The sequence below is a fragment of the Doryrhamphus excisus genome, chromosome 1 (genome assembly GCF_030265055.1).
Source record: "Doryrhamphus excisus isolate RoL2022-K1 chromosome 1, RoL_Dexc_1.0, whole genome shotgun sequence".
NCBI lineage: Eukaryota > Metazoa > Chordata > Actinopteri > Syngnathiformes > Syngnathidae > Doryrhamphus > Doryrhamphus excisus.
Genome location: NC_080466.1, coordinates 962,427 through 980,129, shown reverse-complemented (window position 1 = coordinate 980,129; position 17,703 = coordinate 962,427). Strand labels below are relative to the sequence as shown.

Below are 17,703 nucleotides of genomic sequence, written 5' to 3'. Positions count from 1 at the left end.
CAGCCTACCTTCCGGCGGGGATGTCATAGTCTCTGTCCCCAAAATGCAGCAGTCGTGTCAGAGGATCATACAGCCCTCCGTGGAAACCAATTACCAGCACAAAGTCTGGGTTTGAATCAAAATAAATCTCGCCGTATGCCGTGTACTGCACCTTTAGATATCGAAAGAGGTCTTGTCATTCTGGTACTGCAACTAATACACTGCAGGCAAACCACGCTTGGGTTTTTCCATCCATTCATTGTACCACACGTACCTGCTTAAGTAAAAGCCCGTTGTTGCTGAAAACAGCCAGTGGGGTTCCGGTGTTATCACATGCAATGTAAAACTCCTCTCCACTGCTGATTTCCATCGCAAAAACATGACCCTGTGCAATAAACATACAATCATTATTCTATCATATGATCTCAGGGAAGAAGTACATTTGACACACTTCTATGCTAGGACTACGTTAGCGTTAGCATAGCTTTTCAGTATGTGGAATCAAACTATGGAACGGATTGAGTAAGGAAATCAAACAATGCACAACGATGAGCCAATTCAAGAAACAATACAAGCAGTTGATGTTTGCTAAATACAAGGATGAAGAGTCTTGAACCAGTCATGATGTGCTATATATATCACTATATTGACACGCACTATGGTACACATTATGGCATTGGATGCTCATATCACCGAGTACTTTGGTACGAGGTGCATTATTAAAAAACACAACAAAAAAAACCCTTAAACTGTATTATGGAAAGCAGGAAGTGAACAAATGTGACAGTTAGTGATTGTAAAAGTACCAGATGGAGGGGTAGGATTTAATAAGCTTTGCTTCTTCCTACTCCTTTTGGACATGTGGAACTGGGAACTGATTATGGGATGCACTCAATTGGAATCTGACGAATTTAGACGTTGGAATGGTTGAAATTGTTTGAGAAATGTGGACATGTGGTTGTTGCTAGTAAAGAAGTAAATAGTGAAGAATAAGAAGAACAATTGGTGTGGTGGTTCTGTAGTGACCTATACCACAATCTTGACCCACATGTATAAAGAAATAACATGTGAAGGATATGAACGTGCCCCCCCCCCCACGCTTCAATTTTTGCAGCCGTGAGTGAAAGCGTTTGCACAACCCTGATCCGTAGTTTCAAGGACACCGAAGCGTCTTTCACAAATAGATTCTGCAAAATTGGTGTTGGTGTTGGTCACGTTTATTTTTCAGCTACACATCCGTTTGTGCGAAAGTTATACAAAAAAGTTGTTACCTGCAAGTCGTAGTAAAATGATGTGATTTCTGAGCTGGAGTGGTTGTAAACGTGGGTAATCCTGGTGGGGTAGTTCAAGTCAGCGTAGAAGAACTGCAGATGTTGGCCCAGGCTGTTCCTAGCCGCCACCCGTCTACCCAGACCGTCATAACGGTACTGGATGGTCCAGCTGGAGGATTTACTGTAGACCCGAACGAGAAGACCTGAAGTATTCCAGAGGAAAACATCAATGTTAGGTTCAATAAAAAAATTAATTTCACAGCATCTTTCTGTGGTTTTCACATTGTAACCGGATTTTTTTTTAATTCTATTTGATATATTTTTAAATATACTGTTGACATAGTGTGTCCACTCAGCTGCTAGCATAACCGAGGACAGCGATTTGGGGGCTTGTGTCAATGTGACCACGGCTTGGTGATCAATGAGATGGCAGTAAAGGCTCGCAAGGAAATTCATTAATATTATTATGATTTATTAGTCAACTAGTTCAGGGTGTACCCTGTCTCTTGCCCAAAGACAACTGGGATAGGCTCCAGCATACCCGAGACCCTAGTGATGATGGAATGAGAAAAAGAAAAAAAAAAGAATGTTTGAGTGATGGACAGTTTACCTTACTAATGTCTACTTGTTGTATATTGTGTTTATTTTTTTTTTTACCATGACATCTATTTTGTGTTGGCAATTAACCTGGGCTGTGGGAGGAAACCTTAGTACCCGAAGTAACGCCACACAGAGTGGGAATCGAGCCCGGGTCTCCTAGCTGTGTGGCCTGCGCACTACCCACTCACGCACCATGCAGCCCTCATTTCAAAAAGTGTATTAAAAATGTTTTAATGACGTTTCAAAGTTATACTTATCATGTGATTGGGATTAATTACGAGTTAAAATGAGATTAAATATTTTAATCGATTAACAGCTGTAGTTTTGTTGGTTTTGTATTTCCCCCCTATTGTACATTCAAACAAATATGTATAATCTAGTCAATATTGTCATCACAATCACCAGGCAAACGTATTAACTGCATACGATTAATACGATTAATCACTGAAAAGTTCATTTCAAGAAAGAGCTGGCTCCTACCTTTGGAGTTGTACTCAAATATTTCTGCCCCTCGCTGTCTGAGAAAACCGTCTTCATCCAGTTTGTACTGAACGTCTCCCAAACGTGTGATTCTGTCTCTGAGGTCGTAACGAAGAGGCGTCAACCGACCACTGTTTCCAGGATTCAGCAGATGTAAGTTCCCATTGAGGTCATAATTATACCTGCAAGGCCAGTTTATGATGTTAGCAATCGTGGCCCTCGGACAAAGGGCTTTTCAAACAGCCTAATATGGCCGTCTTACCTCCACATCATCTTCTCATTGAGGGAGACCGTCTGCAACTGTCCATCAACATCATACTCATAGCCGTATTTAGTCGTGTTGGCAAATGGTCCGATTTTAATCTCACGCTTGGTGACTCTGCCCATGGTGTCGTACTGGATGGTAATCCAGTACATCAGAGACCTAAAGATCTCATACTGAATCTCCTTAATGCGACCATGCTGGTCAAAGTGTTTGGTGTAGGTCATAACGGCTGTGGAAATGATCTGAAAAGCGGAGAAACAAGTAGAGGCCATTACGAGAGAAAAAACAATACTGTTGACAAGGGAATGCAAGGGTACTACATTAGTACAACACATTCACTACCAAAGACGTATTTAGTTAGTACTTTGTATTTTAAAAATAAAAGTTGTTTACACAAAAACTACAAAGGTTTGTGTTTTGCATTTGTCAAAACAATTAGACAACCACACACAACACGTATGACTTTATTGAAATAACGCTAAGTTGTCTTACTTGGTTGATATCGTAGTAGATGACGCCAAACTTTCCAAACTGCTCGACCTTCCCTGAGATGTCATCAAACTGGTAGAGGTCGATTGGCAGCGGCGTCTCGTTGATGACAGCCTGCATGCTGGTGACTCTGAAGCTGTTGTCGTAGGTGTAGTCGAAACGTGCGTTCACCATCCCATCCTCGCTGAAGCGGAATATCTGTCGGTCAACCAGCGGGCCGATTTGCCGGTAGCGGATTGAGCAGATGAAGCCTTCACTCTGCAAGTTGACAGTCTTCAGCACGCCAGCAGTCTCATCATATGTGAAGCTGACCCGCGTTGAATCATACAGGATCTCCGCCAGCTTGTTCTGAGGAGGAAGATTAAAAAAAAAAAAAATGGTATGTTTATAACGCCAGCTCCTGCCCCCTGTTTCGCCCTCCCATCAGGTTGTGTGCAGTTTATACAAGCTGTCAAACATTACCGTTTATTCACTACTGCAGCATCACACCTCAGCACCCGAGGGACCGTCTGACATTGTTAGTGTGTGTCCACATTTGGCTCGTACTGTGTTGTACTGTGTTAAATTGATCTTACTGCTGAAGATGTACAGACGCGTGTACGGTTTGACAATGGACACCTGAACGTTTCAGACAGGGAGAATGCGATGCGGTCACACGAGACCAAAATTGAGCTTTTTGGCATCAAGTGGAGTGTTTGGAGGCAGAAAATCACGACTATCAGCCCAACGCCACGATTCCGACTGTCAAACATGGAGCAACAGAATATGAACAGTACATGAAACACAGCAAATACTGGTATTTCCGCTGTATGATACTTATACTCCTATCTTGCAGTGAATACGTGTCCTACAGTAAACCTCGGATATATCGGAAATTCGCTCACAACAAACAGATAAAAAAGAACCGATTTTTTCTGTAATGCATTTCCAATAAAAATTCATTGCATATATCGGATTTTTTATAACGGATTTCGCCTATTTCGGACAAAATCTCCAGTCCCGTTCCAATGCATTTCCATGAAATTTCCCTGGCATATATCGGATGGCCGCATCGTTATGCTAATCTTGTTGATGTCACTGGCTATTGTCTTTCTCCTGGCTCCAGATTTCGGACAAATATAAAAGTGAGTGACGTCAATAATACTAGCACAGCAGTGAATGAGATCTTAACCTCACTATTGGAAATAACGTAGGCCTGACGGGCGTAACAGGGCCTAGCTTAATTAACTATTTGTTATGCTCAGAGTCCAATAAAGTTCAATTCTCATTACCTTACGTCTCTTTTCATTGCCCAGTCCAGGTACATTGGAAACATAGTCAAGGAAGTGCCTTTTTATAACGGATAAAATCAGATTTACGCATATACCGGATATAAATCCGATATATGCGTAAAACGGACCTTTTCCGGTATACGCATATAACGGATTTCGCTTATATCGGACAAAACCAGTGGGAACAATTGAATCCGATATATCCGAGGTTTACTGTATTTCTATCATTCTGGATGGATGCAATCTACATTCTGTTACCTTGTTCCTGTCTTGTTCAATTGGATGTAATGCAATCGAAACCTGGACTAATTTAATTCATCGAATCTAGTATACCTTTAACCTTTAAAAAAAAAACGCTTCCTGTTGCAGAGAGAAGTTGTAATGCTTCTGTGTTGCTATGGTAACTGCTTTGCAACTGCCTGTATAAGTAAACACATGTTATCCAGCCGAGTAACTGGAAGAATATCAGCGAAGTAAATGTGCAAAATGTGTGTTAAGGCAGAGGATGTTACATGTCACGCCCTGTGTGGGTTCCCTCGTGACAGTTTGAGGTGACACTAGACCAGGGGTGGGCAAACTTTTTGACTCGCGGGCCGCATTAATTTAACAAAATTGACGGGGGGGATTATGTAGTATTTTACACGTAACAGTCCATTTTTACACCTATATTTTTACACATATTTTACATGTAAAAGTGTCATGAAATCTGTTATATGTGCACTTTGAAATCATTTATTTGATGTAAAGTGTGTTTCTCAATGTATTATTATTATTATTATTGTTATTTTTATTAGAATTATTATTATTATTAGTTATAGTAATGTTATTATATTATTATTTTGTTATAATAATAATATTACTACCATTATTATATTAATATTAACAACAATATTAATATAATAGTATTACTATCATTATTGACAACATTATTATTATTATTATTATTATTATTATTATTATTATTATTATTATTATTATTATTATTATTATTATTATTATTATGTGCTTGTGTCCCTTTTTACAGGAGCATTTTGTAACAGACCACATCAAATAACGAAATTGATAAACCAGCTACCTCAACCATCAAAAAATTGGCCCAGGCCATGATGCCAGGTTGTATGTTGAGTTCAAATGAAATATTTGGAAAAAACAGGCGGGCCATATTGAAACACTTGGCGGGCCGAATGTGGCCCCCGGGCCGTAGTTTGCCCACCCCTGCACTAGACACACTAGAGGTGTCAAATTATGCTATTAATTAATTTTTCATCCCTGTAGTTTCTGTATGTGAGTTTTTATAAAACGTTTTTATAAAAAGTTATTTTTATGTGTTGGGCCTGGAAAACAATGGTCACATCCTGAATTGAACACTGATTGTGTTTGGGCTTGTCTAATATAAGCTGTAGTATTTGGGAGGGCAAGGTGATGAGCGGCGAATAGCAGAGAGGAGCATGTTGGAGTTGTCAGTCCAATGGATGGAAAATGTACATTTCAAAAATGCTCCATTGATAAAGATAGTGATATGCCTTCTTTGTTGGGAGTTTCGGAGCTTACCACTGAAGCAGCTCAAGGTTAGCTTAGCATATCCATGCAGTCACAATTGCAGTGAACATTAGCATTAAAGATGTTAGCAATTTAGTGAGTCATAAAGCTTGTGACAACTCTAAACTGGAGGATGAATGTTTGAGGGCATTCTAATGTAATTCCAATTACAGATTAATTACAGACCATAATTAATTAATCTTTTTTTTTAATTTTTTTTAGTAAAAACACATTCTACAGTAGTCTTTAAAGTGTCCTCTTTACTTTGATACTAACATCATCCAGAGAAAAATGTGTCTTTTTCTAGAAAACTGTCACTCTTACTGTGAAGAAGTGAAACCCTGAAACAAATGCACGTACCTGTCTGCGGTAATTGTACAATATACGACGTCCGGTCCCAAGATGTGCAACTCTGAGAAGCTGCAGAGAGAAATAGTTGTAAAATTTTAATATCATCACCATCCCAATATCCATTACCCTTGAAACATCGGCTACTCTCAGATATTGAGATCTCGGCTACCTAAAAAGTGGAACTATGACTTGCAAATTAGAGTTGACACAAATATGAAGATTTGACTTCTTGACAGAAGAATCTCTAGTGGGAGATCTCTACCTCCTGTCAAATGACGTATGTGATGCCCGTCATCAGTGCTACTGATGCACACACCTGTCCATCTTCAGAGTAGTCCACAGTAACTGAGGCGTTGCTCTCAGGGGGGGTGTAGATATTTCTGTAGTAGCCGATGGATCTGATGGTCTGCATGGTATGTCGAGCCACGCTCGGCATCGTGACGGCTGACAGGCGGTCCCCGGAGTCGTAATCGAAAATGTACTGGTGCTGGCTGTGCAGCAGTAAGACCATGGACTGTGGAGAGAGCAGAAGACAGGAGCGCTGTGGAACAGTCGTTCATTCATTTTCTACCGCTTTTTCCTCACGAGGGTCGCGGGGGTGCTGGAGCCTATCCCAGATGTATTCGGGCGGGGTACACCAGCCAATCACAGGGCACATATAGACAAACAACCATTCACACTCAAATGGACAATTTGGAGTGCACTGTAAAAAAAAAACCTCTGTAGTTTTTACCAAAAAAAACTGGCAGCTGTGTTTGCCAGAATAATCCTGTAAAAATTACAGTAGAAATGTAAACAGTCTTACAGATTAAACTGTAAATTTTACAGTTTATTCCTGTAAAAAAATAAGCTCCCAACATGAATTATCCATTATTTTAACACTTTAATGCTGTAATTGTGACCTCATTGTACTGTTTATTGCATTACAAGTTTTCTGTGTCTAAGTCAGGGGTGGGCAAACTTTTTGACTCGCATTGATATGACAAAATTTACAGGGGGGGGGCAGACTATATATTTTACACGTAACCACCTGGTATTATTGTATCTGTATCTGTAAAATTGTCATGCAATCTGCTATTATTATTTATTATTTTATATTTATATTTAAATATTTAAAAAATAATAAAATCTTATCATAATTTCAATAAAATTAAAATAATAATTATTATATTATTATGTAAAATATGCAAATATAACAATAATATTATATATAATTAATATAATAATTAGCATTAATATAATAATTATAATAATCATAATAGTTCTAATAATTATTATAATAATATAATAATAATAATAATAATAATAATAATTATTATTATTATTATGTGCTTGTGTCCCTTTTTTCAGGAGCACTTTGTAAACAACAGACCATGTCAAAAAACGAAATTGATACAACCATCAAAAGGTTGGCTCAGGCCATGATGCCAGGTTGTATGTTGAGTTTAAATGAAATACTTTGGAAAGATTGGGCGGGCCGTATTCAAACACTTGGCGGGCCGGATGTGGCCCCCGGGCCGTAGTTTGCCCACCCCTGGTCTAAGTTATAGGAATCTGTCAAGTCTACAAAGAAAGTTGATTTTTTCCACATTATTTTACTTTAAAAATAACAGTTTTGTTTTGTTGAAAAAATAGCTGTTATATAAACAGGGGTTCTTTGTTTTTCTCTATTATTCTTATGATGTCATGATTTTACAAACATTTTTTACAGTGTGGCCAATTAACCTAGCGTGTTTTTGGAATGTGGGAGGAAACCGAAGTACCCGGAGAAAACCCACGCATGCACGGGTAGAACATGCAAACTCCACACAGAGATGGCCGAGGGTGGAATTGAACCCTGGTCTCCTAGCTGTGAGGTCTGCGCGCTAACCACTAGGCCGCCGTGCCGCCTTCATTGTGTAACATTCATTCATTCATTCATTTTCTACCGCTTTTCCTCACGAGGGTCGCGGGGGTGCTGGAGCCTATCCCAGCTGTCTTCGGGCGTAAGGCGGGGTACACCCTGGACTGGTCGCCAGCCAATCACAGGGCACATATAGACAAACAACCATTCACACTCACATTCATACCTATGGACAATTTGGAGTCGCCAATTAACCTAGCATGTTTTTGGAATGTGGGAGGAAACCGGAGTACCCGGAGAAAACCCACACATGCACGGGGAGAACATGCAAACTCCACACAGAGATGGCCGAGGGTGGAATTGAACCCTGGTCTCCTAGCTGTGAGGTCTGCGCACTAACCACTCGTCCACCGTGCTGCCCTCACGTTGTACCATAATACATAAAAAGGACAGGTACTCTAATTTACGGTGTATATGTTTCTGTGAGTAATGTAACGCTCCAAATGCAAGTTCCAAAGCCAAATGACAACCGGTTCGTTAACGGTGAACTCGCCAAAAGCCCTTTCCTAAACGTCGTCACGGTGGGATGTGAGCCTGACATCGGTCAAATGGCAGCACTTCTGTGATTTAACCTTTTTTAAAATCAGTCTTTATCTGGAGATTTAGTGCCATTTGGTGAAGCCGTGCCCTCTGTCCCTGATGTAAAATTGGTAGCTGCACCAATGTCTGTGCTTGCATTTTAAGCAGACTTTATTCACACCCTCGGGGACATCAGTAAGCAGTTGGCATCACCCGTTCAGCTCAGGCAAATGCAATTTGGTGTCGCGTCCTGTACACGTTTGACTGTAAATACCCGCCAACAAATGCAAAACACAATCATTAATTACTGCTTTTAATTGTAGCTGCACCAAATCATCTGAGACAGTTAATCCATCATCTTGGAGGTGCGTTTGGGCTCGCTATCATTTTGAATGCAGTCCAGTTTCCAAAGGGAAGGGATTATGCTGTGCTTACAATACACGTTGGAATTGAATGAACCGCAGCCCCTGAGTGCTGGCAGCACTCAAGCAGCCCCAGACGGTGATGTTACCGCAGCAGTGGTTGATTGACGCAATGGTGTTCAAATTGTATCCTCGTTTGTGTTGCCAGCCATTTGACCAATAATTTACGTATGGTGAATAATGTTCAATTATACAACTTTCATGTGTACTAAATACTTGAAATCAGTGGAGTCCACATTTGTACTTAATATGAAAGGATGCAGGGGGAATTTTACAGTAACATTACTGACACCGAGTGACCAGTGGAGAATTATGCATAGCATCATCAGTGTCATTGAATGCATCTTCTCAATGGCTTATTGGTATTTTTAAATTACATTTAAAATGCTTCATTTAAGCAAATATGCATGTTGAAGCAGCAAAATTCAAAACACCCTAACAAAGATGCCAACAGTCCAGTTTTTACCGCTTTTTTTTTTTTTTTTGGCAAATATATGAAACATTACAGTGCATTTCTTACATTAATCAAAATATAACTTTCCATTATTTACATTTGTATTCAACTATCTGATCACAAGCCCAAAAGGAGTAGGCTGAAGCAAAAGCTTATAAATGCGTACCCCTTTTTGCAAGATATAATCATGTTCATGCCCCAGTCTTGTTTTCCCGTTATTATTATCATTGTAATATTATTATTATCATCATTATTATATTATTGTTATAATCTTTATCATTATTACCATCATTATAATCATCATTAATATTACCATTTTCATCATTAGAGTTAACAATTTTTGGATTTTTTTTTAATCATTTAAAATCAATAAAATACTTATTTTCTCTGTCCAGTTTTTCCAGCAATGTTTTCATTTGACCTTTCAATGAACCAAACGTGCTGTCTTTGTCATCTTCAGGAAACCTTGATAACAGCAACTACTGTTCAGGAATTCCCTTAACCATCTCAGAATTGTGTTATGTATTCCCTTTTTAGTTACTGCGCACACAAAGCCAACAAATACTTTTACAATTCCATGTTAATAAATTATGTTCTTTTAAAAAATGGCAAGTCTTTTAAGATTGTGAATAAAAAAAATCTATTGAAGTTTTAAAATCAAAGTGAAAACAGCAGGCATTCCAGCAGTGGGATGCTGCTTGGAGAGCGGTTGGTGGCTTGCTCAAGGGCATCTCAGCCTTGAATAGGAGAAGGGGACAGTTACTGAGCCGCTTGTTCCTGCCAAGTTACTGAATGGGCTCTGCGATGGCTGCCCGGAGTTCGCCTTAATGAGCCTTAATGTTGTCTTATCAAGATCTTGGCATTGACTTACCTCGGCTACAGCACTGAGGAAAATCTACGGAATGTAGGATTAGAAAACTCGGCTATATATTTTTTCATGTTTTACCTCCAAATGTTTATAAAGTTGTTATGAAAATGTCTCCTCTCCTCCTCTCCTCCTCTCCTAAGTGAGGGAGCAGCCAGAATGACAAGGTGTCAGAGAAAGCTCTTTAAGCAGTGACTGTGAAGGTTATCTAACAAGGTGGAAAGAATCCAGGTACATGGACAATCTGGCACTGGGGTCCACCCACTGAGGTGGCCGGGTGCTTCCTTAAACCTCTGACAACAAAACACTTACACCACATTAACTTAAAACCCCTTTGGCTGCACGGTTGCCACTCTTCTAACCACGCCCTCGCCCACTCTGCAGTCTAAAAAAGAGCCGGTTTCCTTATTTTTTTATGCTTTTTTTTAAACGTTGAAAATTCAAATTTCCTGAAAATCAGCCACCTCTGCTGATTGTTTCAATACCGTGCTGCTCAACCCATTATACTCATTCGGGTGCATCAAATTTGAATGGGAAATTTTAAATTCATAATATCAATTTGGCTGGCGTTCCATTTTTTTTCTAATGAACATAAAAATGTATTTTGCAAAGTTTTGAGAAAATCCATTGAGATTTATGGGGGGGGGGGCACCTCACACATAAACTTTTGTAAAATTTCGGAAAATGTGCAATTTCTAGTCTAATTGCCAAAAAGTTGACCTGGAAATGTTGAGTACAATGAACTTGTATACAGCATCATTTTCTATATGTTAGGCTTGCTCAGCTATTAGCTAACTGTCATTAGCAAACTGTAGCTAGCTAATGTTAGCTACAGTAGAGGCAATGAGCACTAAACATTGCCTAAAATAATAAACTGACAAGTGTATATCACATTATGTAGTACTACAGTACCACTCTCAATAAATATGAAGCATCAGTAATACTGTCTACTCTATATTACTGTTGTTGATGTTATGATTGCTCAGCTATTAGCTAACTGTCATTAGCAAACTGTAGCTAGCTAATGTTAGCTACAGTAGAGGCAATGAGCACTAAACAGTGCCTAAAATAATAAATGGACAAGTGTATATCACATTATGTAGTACTACAGTACCACTCTCAATAAATATGAAGCATCAGTAATACTGTCTACTCTATACTACTGTTGTTGATGTTATGCTTGCTCAGCTAATAGCTAACTGTCATTAGCAAACTGTAGCTAGCTAATGTTAGCTACAGTAGAGGCAATGAGCACTAAACAGTGCCTAAAATAATAAATGGACAAGTGTATATCAAATTATGTAGGACTACAGTACTACTTTCAATAAATATAAGGCATCAGTAATACTGTCTACTCTATATTACTGTTGTTAATGTTATGCTTGCTATTAGCTAACTGTCATTAGCAAACTGTAGCTAGCTAATGTTAGCTACAGTAGAGGCAATGAACACTAAACAGTGCCTAAAATAATAAATGGACAAGTGTATATCAGATTATGTAGTACTACAGTACCACTCTCAATAAATATGAAGCATCAGTAATACTGTCTACTCTATATTACTGTTGTTGATGTTATGCTTGCTATTAGCTATTAGCTAACTGTCATTAACAAACTGTAGCTAGCTAATGTTAGCTACAGTAGAGGCAATGAGCACTAAACAGTGCCTAAAATAATAAATGGACAAGTGTATATCAGATTATGTAAGACTACAGTACTACTCTCAATAAATATGAGGCATCAGTAATACTATCTACTCTATATTACTGTTGTTGATGTTATGCTTGCTATTAGCTATTAGCTAACTGTCATTAGCAAACTGTAGCTAGCTAATGTTAGCTACAGTACAGGCAATGAGCACTAAACAGCTCAAAATAATAAATGGACAAGTGTATATCACATTATGTAGTACTACAGTACTACTCTCAATAAATATGAAGCATCAGTAATACTGTCTACTCTATATTACTGTTGTTGATGTTATGCTTGACATCAGCTATTAGCTAACTGTCATTAGCAATTTGTAGCTAGCTAATGTTAGCTACAGTAGAGGCAATGAGCACTAAACAGTGCCTAAAATGATAAATGGACAAGTGTATATCACATTATGTAGTACTACAGTACCACTCTCAATAAATATGAAGCATCAGTAATACTGTCTACTCTTTATTACTGTTGTTGATGTTATGCTTGCTCAGCTATTAGCTAACTGTCATTAGCAAACTATAGCTAGCTAATGTCAGCTACAGTAGAGGCAATGAGCGCTAAATACTTATAAATATGACTACAAATCATTCAAATTACAAAGACAAAACCACAAATTTGCTAGTAATATGTAATAGGAGTATAAATACCAACAAAAACATCAAGATCACCTGAAAGTTTTTGAGCTGCAGTCTTTGCTGACCTCAAATCTCCATGGCGACCATTGAACTGTTCACCACTTTATTCCACAAAAACACCCCTAAATAATCATGTATTGGAAAAATATTTTGTATGTGTTGTTTCTACGTATATTGGAACACTTTTAGTACCCAGCCATATCAAAATTCAATAATTGTGTTTTTGATGCACCCTAATACTAATACTATTATATATAACAGTATAATAAGAGTCTGACTCAGGGTGTCTTCACACTCCAAAAGTATGCAAACATGTACCAATACAAGTTTAAAATGAAAACAACTCAGTATTTTAAAGTTTGGCATTTTGTCTGAGCAACGCATTGACGTCAGCCTCCCTCTGGATTCTGGTCCTCTGGCTCCCTCTTGTGTTATGTTACATTTACATTTTACATTTGTCAGTTTCGTTTTCGACCATTTTTAAGTATGCTCATGCTTCCGGACAATCACTCTCTTTGTGACAACCCATTACAAGACTTTCTTCTACAATTCTGCTGTCATTGCCTCGTTCTCTGAATCCAAAAACCTTTCAGCCAGACGAGAGATTTCTCAGTAGTAACAAGCGACTTTGACGCAGTTTCTTTCCCTCACTAACTGTGGGACAGGACACTTTCCACCGGGGACGTGCTTCAGTTAGTTTGCTTCCTCTGTTTGACTAACATTTCCCGTGATAACCTTGCTTTGTGTGCGCAAGGAACAGAGAACAAACCTTTTAAGTACCTGTGCTTTTTTGGTGTGTGTATTCTCTCCTTTTTTATCGTGCCTCTGTAGACACTTCTGTCTATCCACTTCACTGAGAGAAAGGAGCATGTGGGCTCTTCTGTGTGAGCCCACCTGTGTAGCATCTGCCTCTCCTTGAGTTGGTAGGATTACCGTGCATGACCGTGTTTATGCATATGCTGTCTCGCTTCATTTAAATATAACGCCGCTATAAGGCTGTCCGTGGTGACATTCTCACATTATAAAGAGAAGGACATAGCGATGAATCTGAAGGAAAATACACGCTATAGTATTTGTATGAATGTACGTATATACTAGTATGAAGCTGGGATTTTACTTTACCTTATCCAAGTAGGTGTAGCTCCATGTTTTTCCGTCAGAAAATACTCTGGAAGTAATTCTTCCCTGACTGTCGTACTCCCACTTCTCTGTGGTTGGACCCCTCTGCAGACCAGTCACCTGGCCCGTGCTGGACAAATATAAGTATAAAATAAAATATAAATATAACACAGCGGTTCATTCATGTGCTACTAAAAACAACAACTATGCACATATATTGTATATATATACATATATATATATATGGTCAGGCAAAACTATCTGACACATTTGTATGCTAAATAAAAGGCAAATAAAGTAAAGAAACAAAAAAGTGTTTATCTTTGAAAAGTACATATAATGCAATTTTTGTGCTACTAAAAACAACAACTAAGCACATATACTGTATGTGTATGTATATATATACATATATATATATAGGGTCAGGCAAAACGATCTGACACATTTGTATGTTAAATAAAAGGCAAATAAAGTAAAGAAACAAAAAAGTGTTAATTTTCAAAAAGTACATATAATGCAATTTTTGTGGTACTAAAAACAACAACTATGCACATATACTGTATGTGTATGTGTATGTATGTATGTATGTATGTATGTATGTATGTATGTATGTATGTATGTATGTATGTATATATATATATATATATATATATATATATATATAGGGTCAGGCAAAACGATCTGACACATTTGTATGTTAAATAAAAGGCAAATAAAGTAAAGAAACAAAAACGTTTGTTTTTGAAAAGTACATATAATGCAATTTTTGCGCTACTAAAAACAACAACTATGCACATATACTGTATGTGTATATGTATGTATATATATATATATATATATATATATAGAGGGTCAGGCAAAACTATCTGACACATTTTGTATGATAAATAAAAGGTAAATAAAGTAAAGAAACAGTTTTTCGTTTCTTTTTCAGTTGCTGCCATGAATTGGACTGGTGAGCATCGCGCTTTTATTGTGGAAACGTTTATCAAAACAAACGAATCTGCAACTGCAACACAACGAGCGTTCCGTTTGCACTTGGTAGGTCTACTTGGTAGACATGATCCCGTGCGTACCAGCTCGAAACACGATCACATTTCAAATCAATTGCTAAACCATTTGTTCACTTCCTGTATTCAACATAAGCTATTTATATTATTCTTCATAATCATTTTTACTCTACTTACAACCTCCTAAAGCTTCAACAGTGCAAATTCTTGCAATTTTTCTCACTGGTTTTAAAACTTAGATCAGGAGTGTAAATCTCATGAAAAGTCGGGCAGGAGAACGTCACCATATTCCTGCAAGATGTTTTGAATGCCTCACATCCCAACCTTGGGTAGCGTGGGTGTCTCGTGGTAATCGGGAGCAGCTCAGTATTCTTTGTCACTTTTTTGGGAAATGGCAGGGTTCAAATTGTAAAAAAAAACTAACCATATCGCCCCACTGGGATACAATACCATTTTAAAAGTCTCTGAAATGAGCGGAATATTGTGTTGGTCTGGAGCCTAAGCGTCTTCCAAAGTGTGTCTTGAGATAATTCCAAAAATGAACAAATGGGACTGAACCCCAGGGACAGGATGCTTACCTGGAGTATGTCAGGTTAACAGAAAGTAGCTTGCTGCTTGGGACCCACAGCGTTGGATGGCCTTGTGTGTCGTAAATGATCTTCAGCTGAAACTTCCTGTGATCGTCGTAGATTTTCTCTGTTCGTAGCGTACGGTCATAATCTACAGACAAAAGGTTTCTCCCATTGACCTAAGAGTGGAAAAACACAGCGGTACACAGTGAGACCTTGGCAGATGTAAAGTGAAAAGCAGATCATTGTGTTCATTGACAAAGCAGCAGTATTTCACTCTATTGTCTGACATTTTACACAGGAAGAGACAATTTTGAGAAACGACTAATCAAGACCAGACAGCTTTTGGATATATCGGAATGATTTCCTGGTGTCCAAATTTAAAAATACTGTTGTGAATATCATCCACAGTAACTCAACAATCTGCTCACTTTTATAGGAATCGCAAAATTGGCGTTAAAATACAGGTTACAAATATACAATATAAATATAGGTTCTCATTGGGAGTGACCAGGATGGATAGGATCAGAGGGACATTACATGTTAGAGGCCTTGGAGATAAAGTCCGTTATCGGCCAGACTGAGATGGTTGGGACATGTCCAGAGTGGAGATAGTGAATATATTGGTAGAAGGATGCTGCCAGGTAGGAGGCGTTGAGGAATACCAAAGAGGAAGTTTATGGATGTACTGAAGGAGGACATGAGGGTAGTTGGTGTGAGAGAGACGCCTCCATGTTTGACAATAGGGATGCTGTTGTTGGACTCATATTCACCATTTTACCTACGCCATTCATCAGGAAGTGCATCCGGAATCTGGAAAGACGGAAATAGTCTTTCCAGATTCCGGATGCACTTTTATGTCTTTTATCCACATAATGAGTTGAGATTGGGAATACTTTCTTAAAGGGACGGGACTAACATAATTGCTCTGAGGGAGCCAGAATGCCTTCCGGGTGGTTGGTTGGTTTGTTTTTCCAAATTGGAATCCAATTTTTCCCTTATCCAGTTTTGTTGTAGTCAAGTTGAACAAAACTCTGGTACTCCCTTTTCAAGCTTAGGTTACTCACCCTAAGCTTTCTTCCAAATACTATGACTTTTCCTCGTGTCTGTTCCTTCCTGAAACGCCATTCCACCAGATTTTGTCCGTTCTCCCCTGGAAGAGTCATGTTCCGTCGTGCAATAGTCGGGTTGGCGGCACCTGCGTTTCCACACAAACGGATGTTATTTACATTTCGTACATACATTCTCTTATTCATGAGGTACTACTGTGATACATTTCAGGATCAACCGAAAATGTCAATTTTCCTCCGCTTATCTGGGAAGCAGGAGTTTCAGGAGGGAAGCCCAGACTTCCCAGGAGCCACCTCCTCCAGTTGGACCCGAAGAACACCAAGGCGTTCCCAGGCCAGTTCATCCTCCAGCGTGTCCAAGGTCTGCTTAGGGCCTTCTCCCAACTGGGCACACCGGGAACACCTCCGTAGGCGTCCGGGAGGCATCCAGACTAGATGCTTGAGGTACCCGAACTGGCTCCTTTCAATGTGAAGGTGCAGCGGCTCTACTCTCAGCACCTCCTGGATGACTGAGCTCCTCAGCCTATCTCTTAGGTTAAGTCCAGTCACTCTACAGAGTAGAGTAATTTTATTTGCCATCTTGTTCTTTCGGTCACGACCCAAAGCTCATGACCGTAGGTGAGGGTGGGAACATAGATCGACTGGTAATGAGAGCTTTGACTTCCGTCTGAGCTCTCAACGGTCCCACAACACAACGGTCCGCTACAGCGACCACATTACTGCAGACGCTGTGCCGATCCGTCTATCGACCTCACGCTCCACCTTTCCTTCACTCGTGAAGAAGACCGCGAGATACTTGAACTCCTCCACTTGCGGCACCTCATTCCCAACCCGGAAGGTTCAATCCAACTTTTCCGACTGACAATCAGAGCATCGGATTTGGAGGTGCGCAGTCTCATCTCGGAAGCTTCACACTCGGCTACAAACCGCCCCGGTTAACGCTGAAGGTCACAGCCTGATGAGACCATCAGGACCACATCGTCTGCTAATAGCAGAGACAAGATCCCAAGGCCCTGCGACCCGGACTCCCTTGACTCCTTGACTGCGCCTATAAATTCTGTCCATGAAAATTGTGAACAGAAAGGGCAGCCTTGGCGGAGGTCAACGTTCACCGGAAACAGACTCCACTTACTGCTGGCAACGTAAACCAGCTTCCTGGTCTGATTGTACCGGGACCCAAAGGCCT

At 39.4% G+C, this 17,703-nt stretch overlaps 1 protein-coding gene across 10 annotated transcripts in view; it reads right to left on the bottom strand.

The window, feature by feature from the left end:
* LOC131134245 (teneurin-3) overlaps nt 1–17,703 on the bottom strand; it is a 254,858-nt gene that overhangs the window by 8,153 nt on the left and 229,002 nt on the right. For all 10 annotated transcript variants that reach the window (XM_058079310.1, XM_058079326.1, XM_058079334.1 and 7 more), the window contains 11 exons: nt 16,515–16,645; nt 15,457–15,626; nt 13,872–13,998; nt 6,562–6,759; nt 6,255–6,314; nt 3,088–3,432; nt 2,593–2,837; nt 2,331–2,512; nt 1,251–1,453; nt 254–364; nt 9–151 (listed from right to left, as the gene is read on the bottom strand). In XM_058079310.1, the coding sequence (XP_057935293.1) occupies nt 9–151; nt 254–364; nt 1,251–1,453; nt 2,331–2,512; nt 2,593–2,837; nt 3,088–3,432; nt 6,255–6,314; nt 6,562–6,759; nt 13,872–13,998; nt 15,457–15,626; nt 16,515–16,645 (1,915 nt within the window). The remainder of the gene's footprint in view (nt 1–8; nt 152–253; nt 365–1,250; nt 1,454–2,330; nt 2,513–2,592; nt 2,838–3,087; nt 3,433–6,254; nt 6,315–6,561; nt 6,760–13,871; nt 13,999–15,456; nt 15,627–16,514; nt 16,646–17,703) is intronic.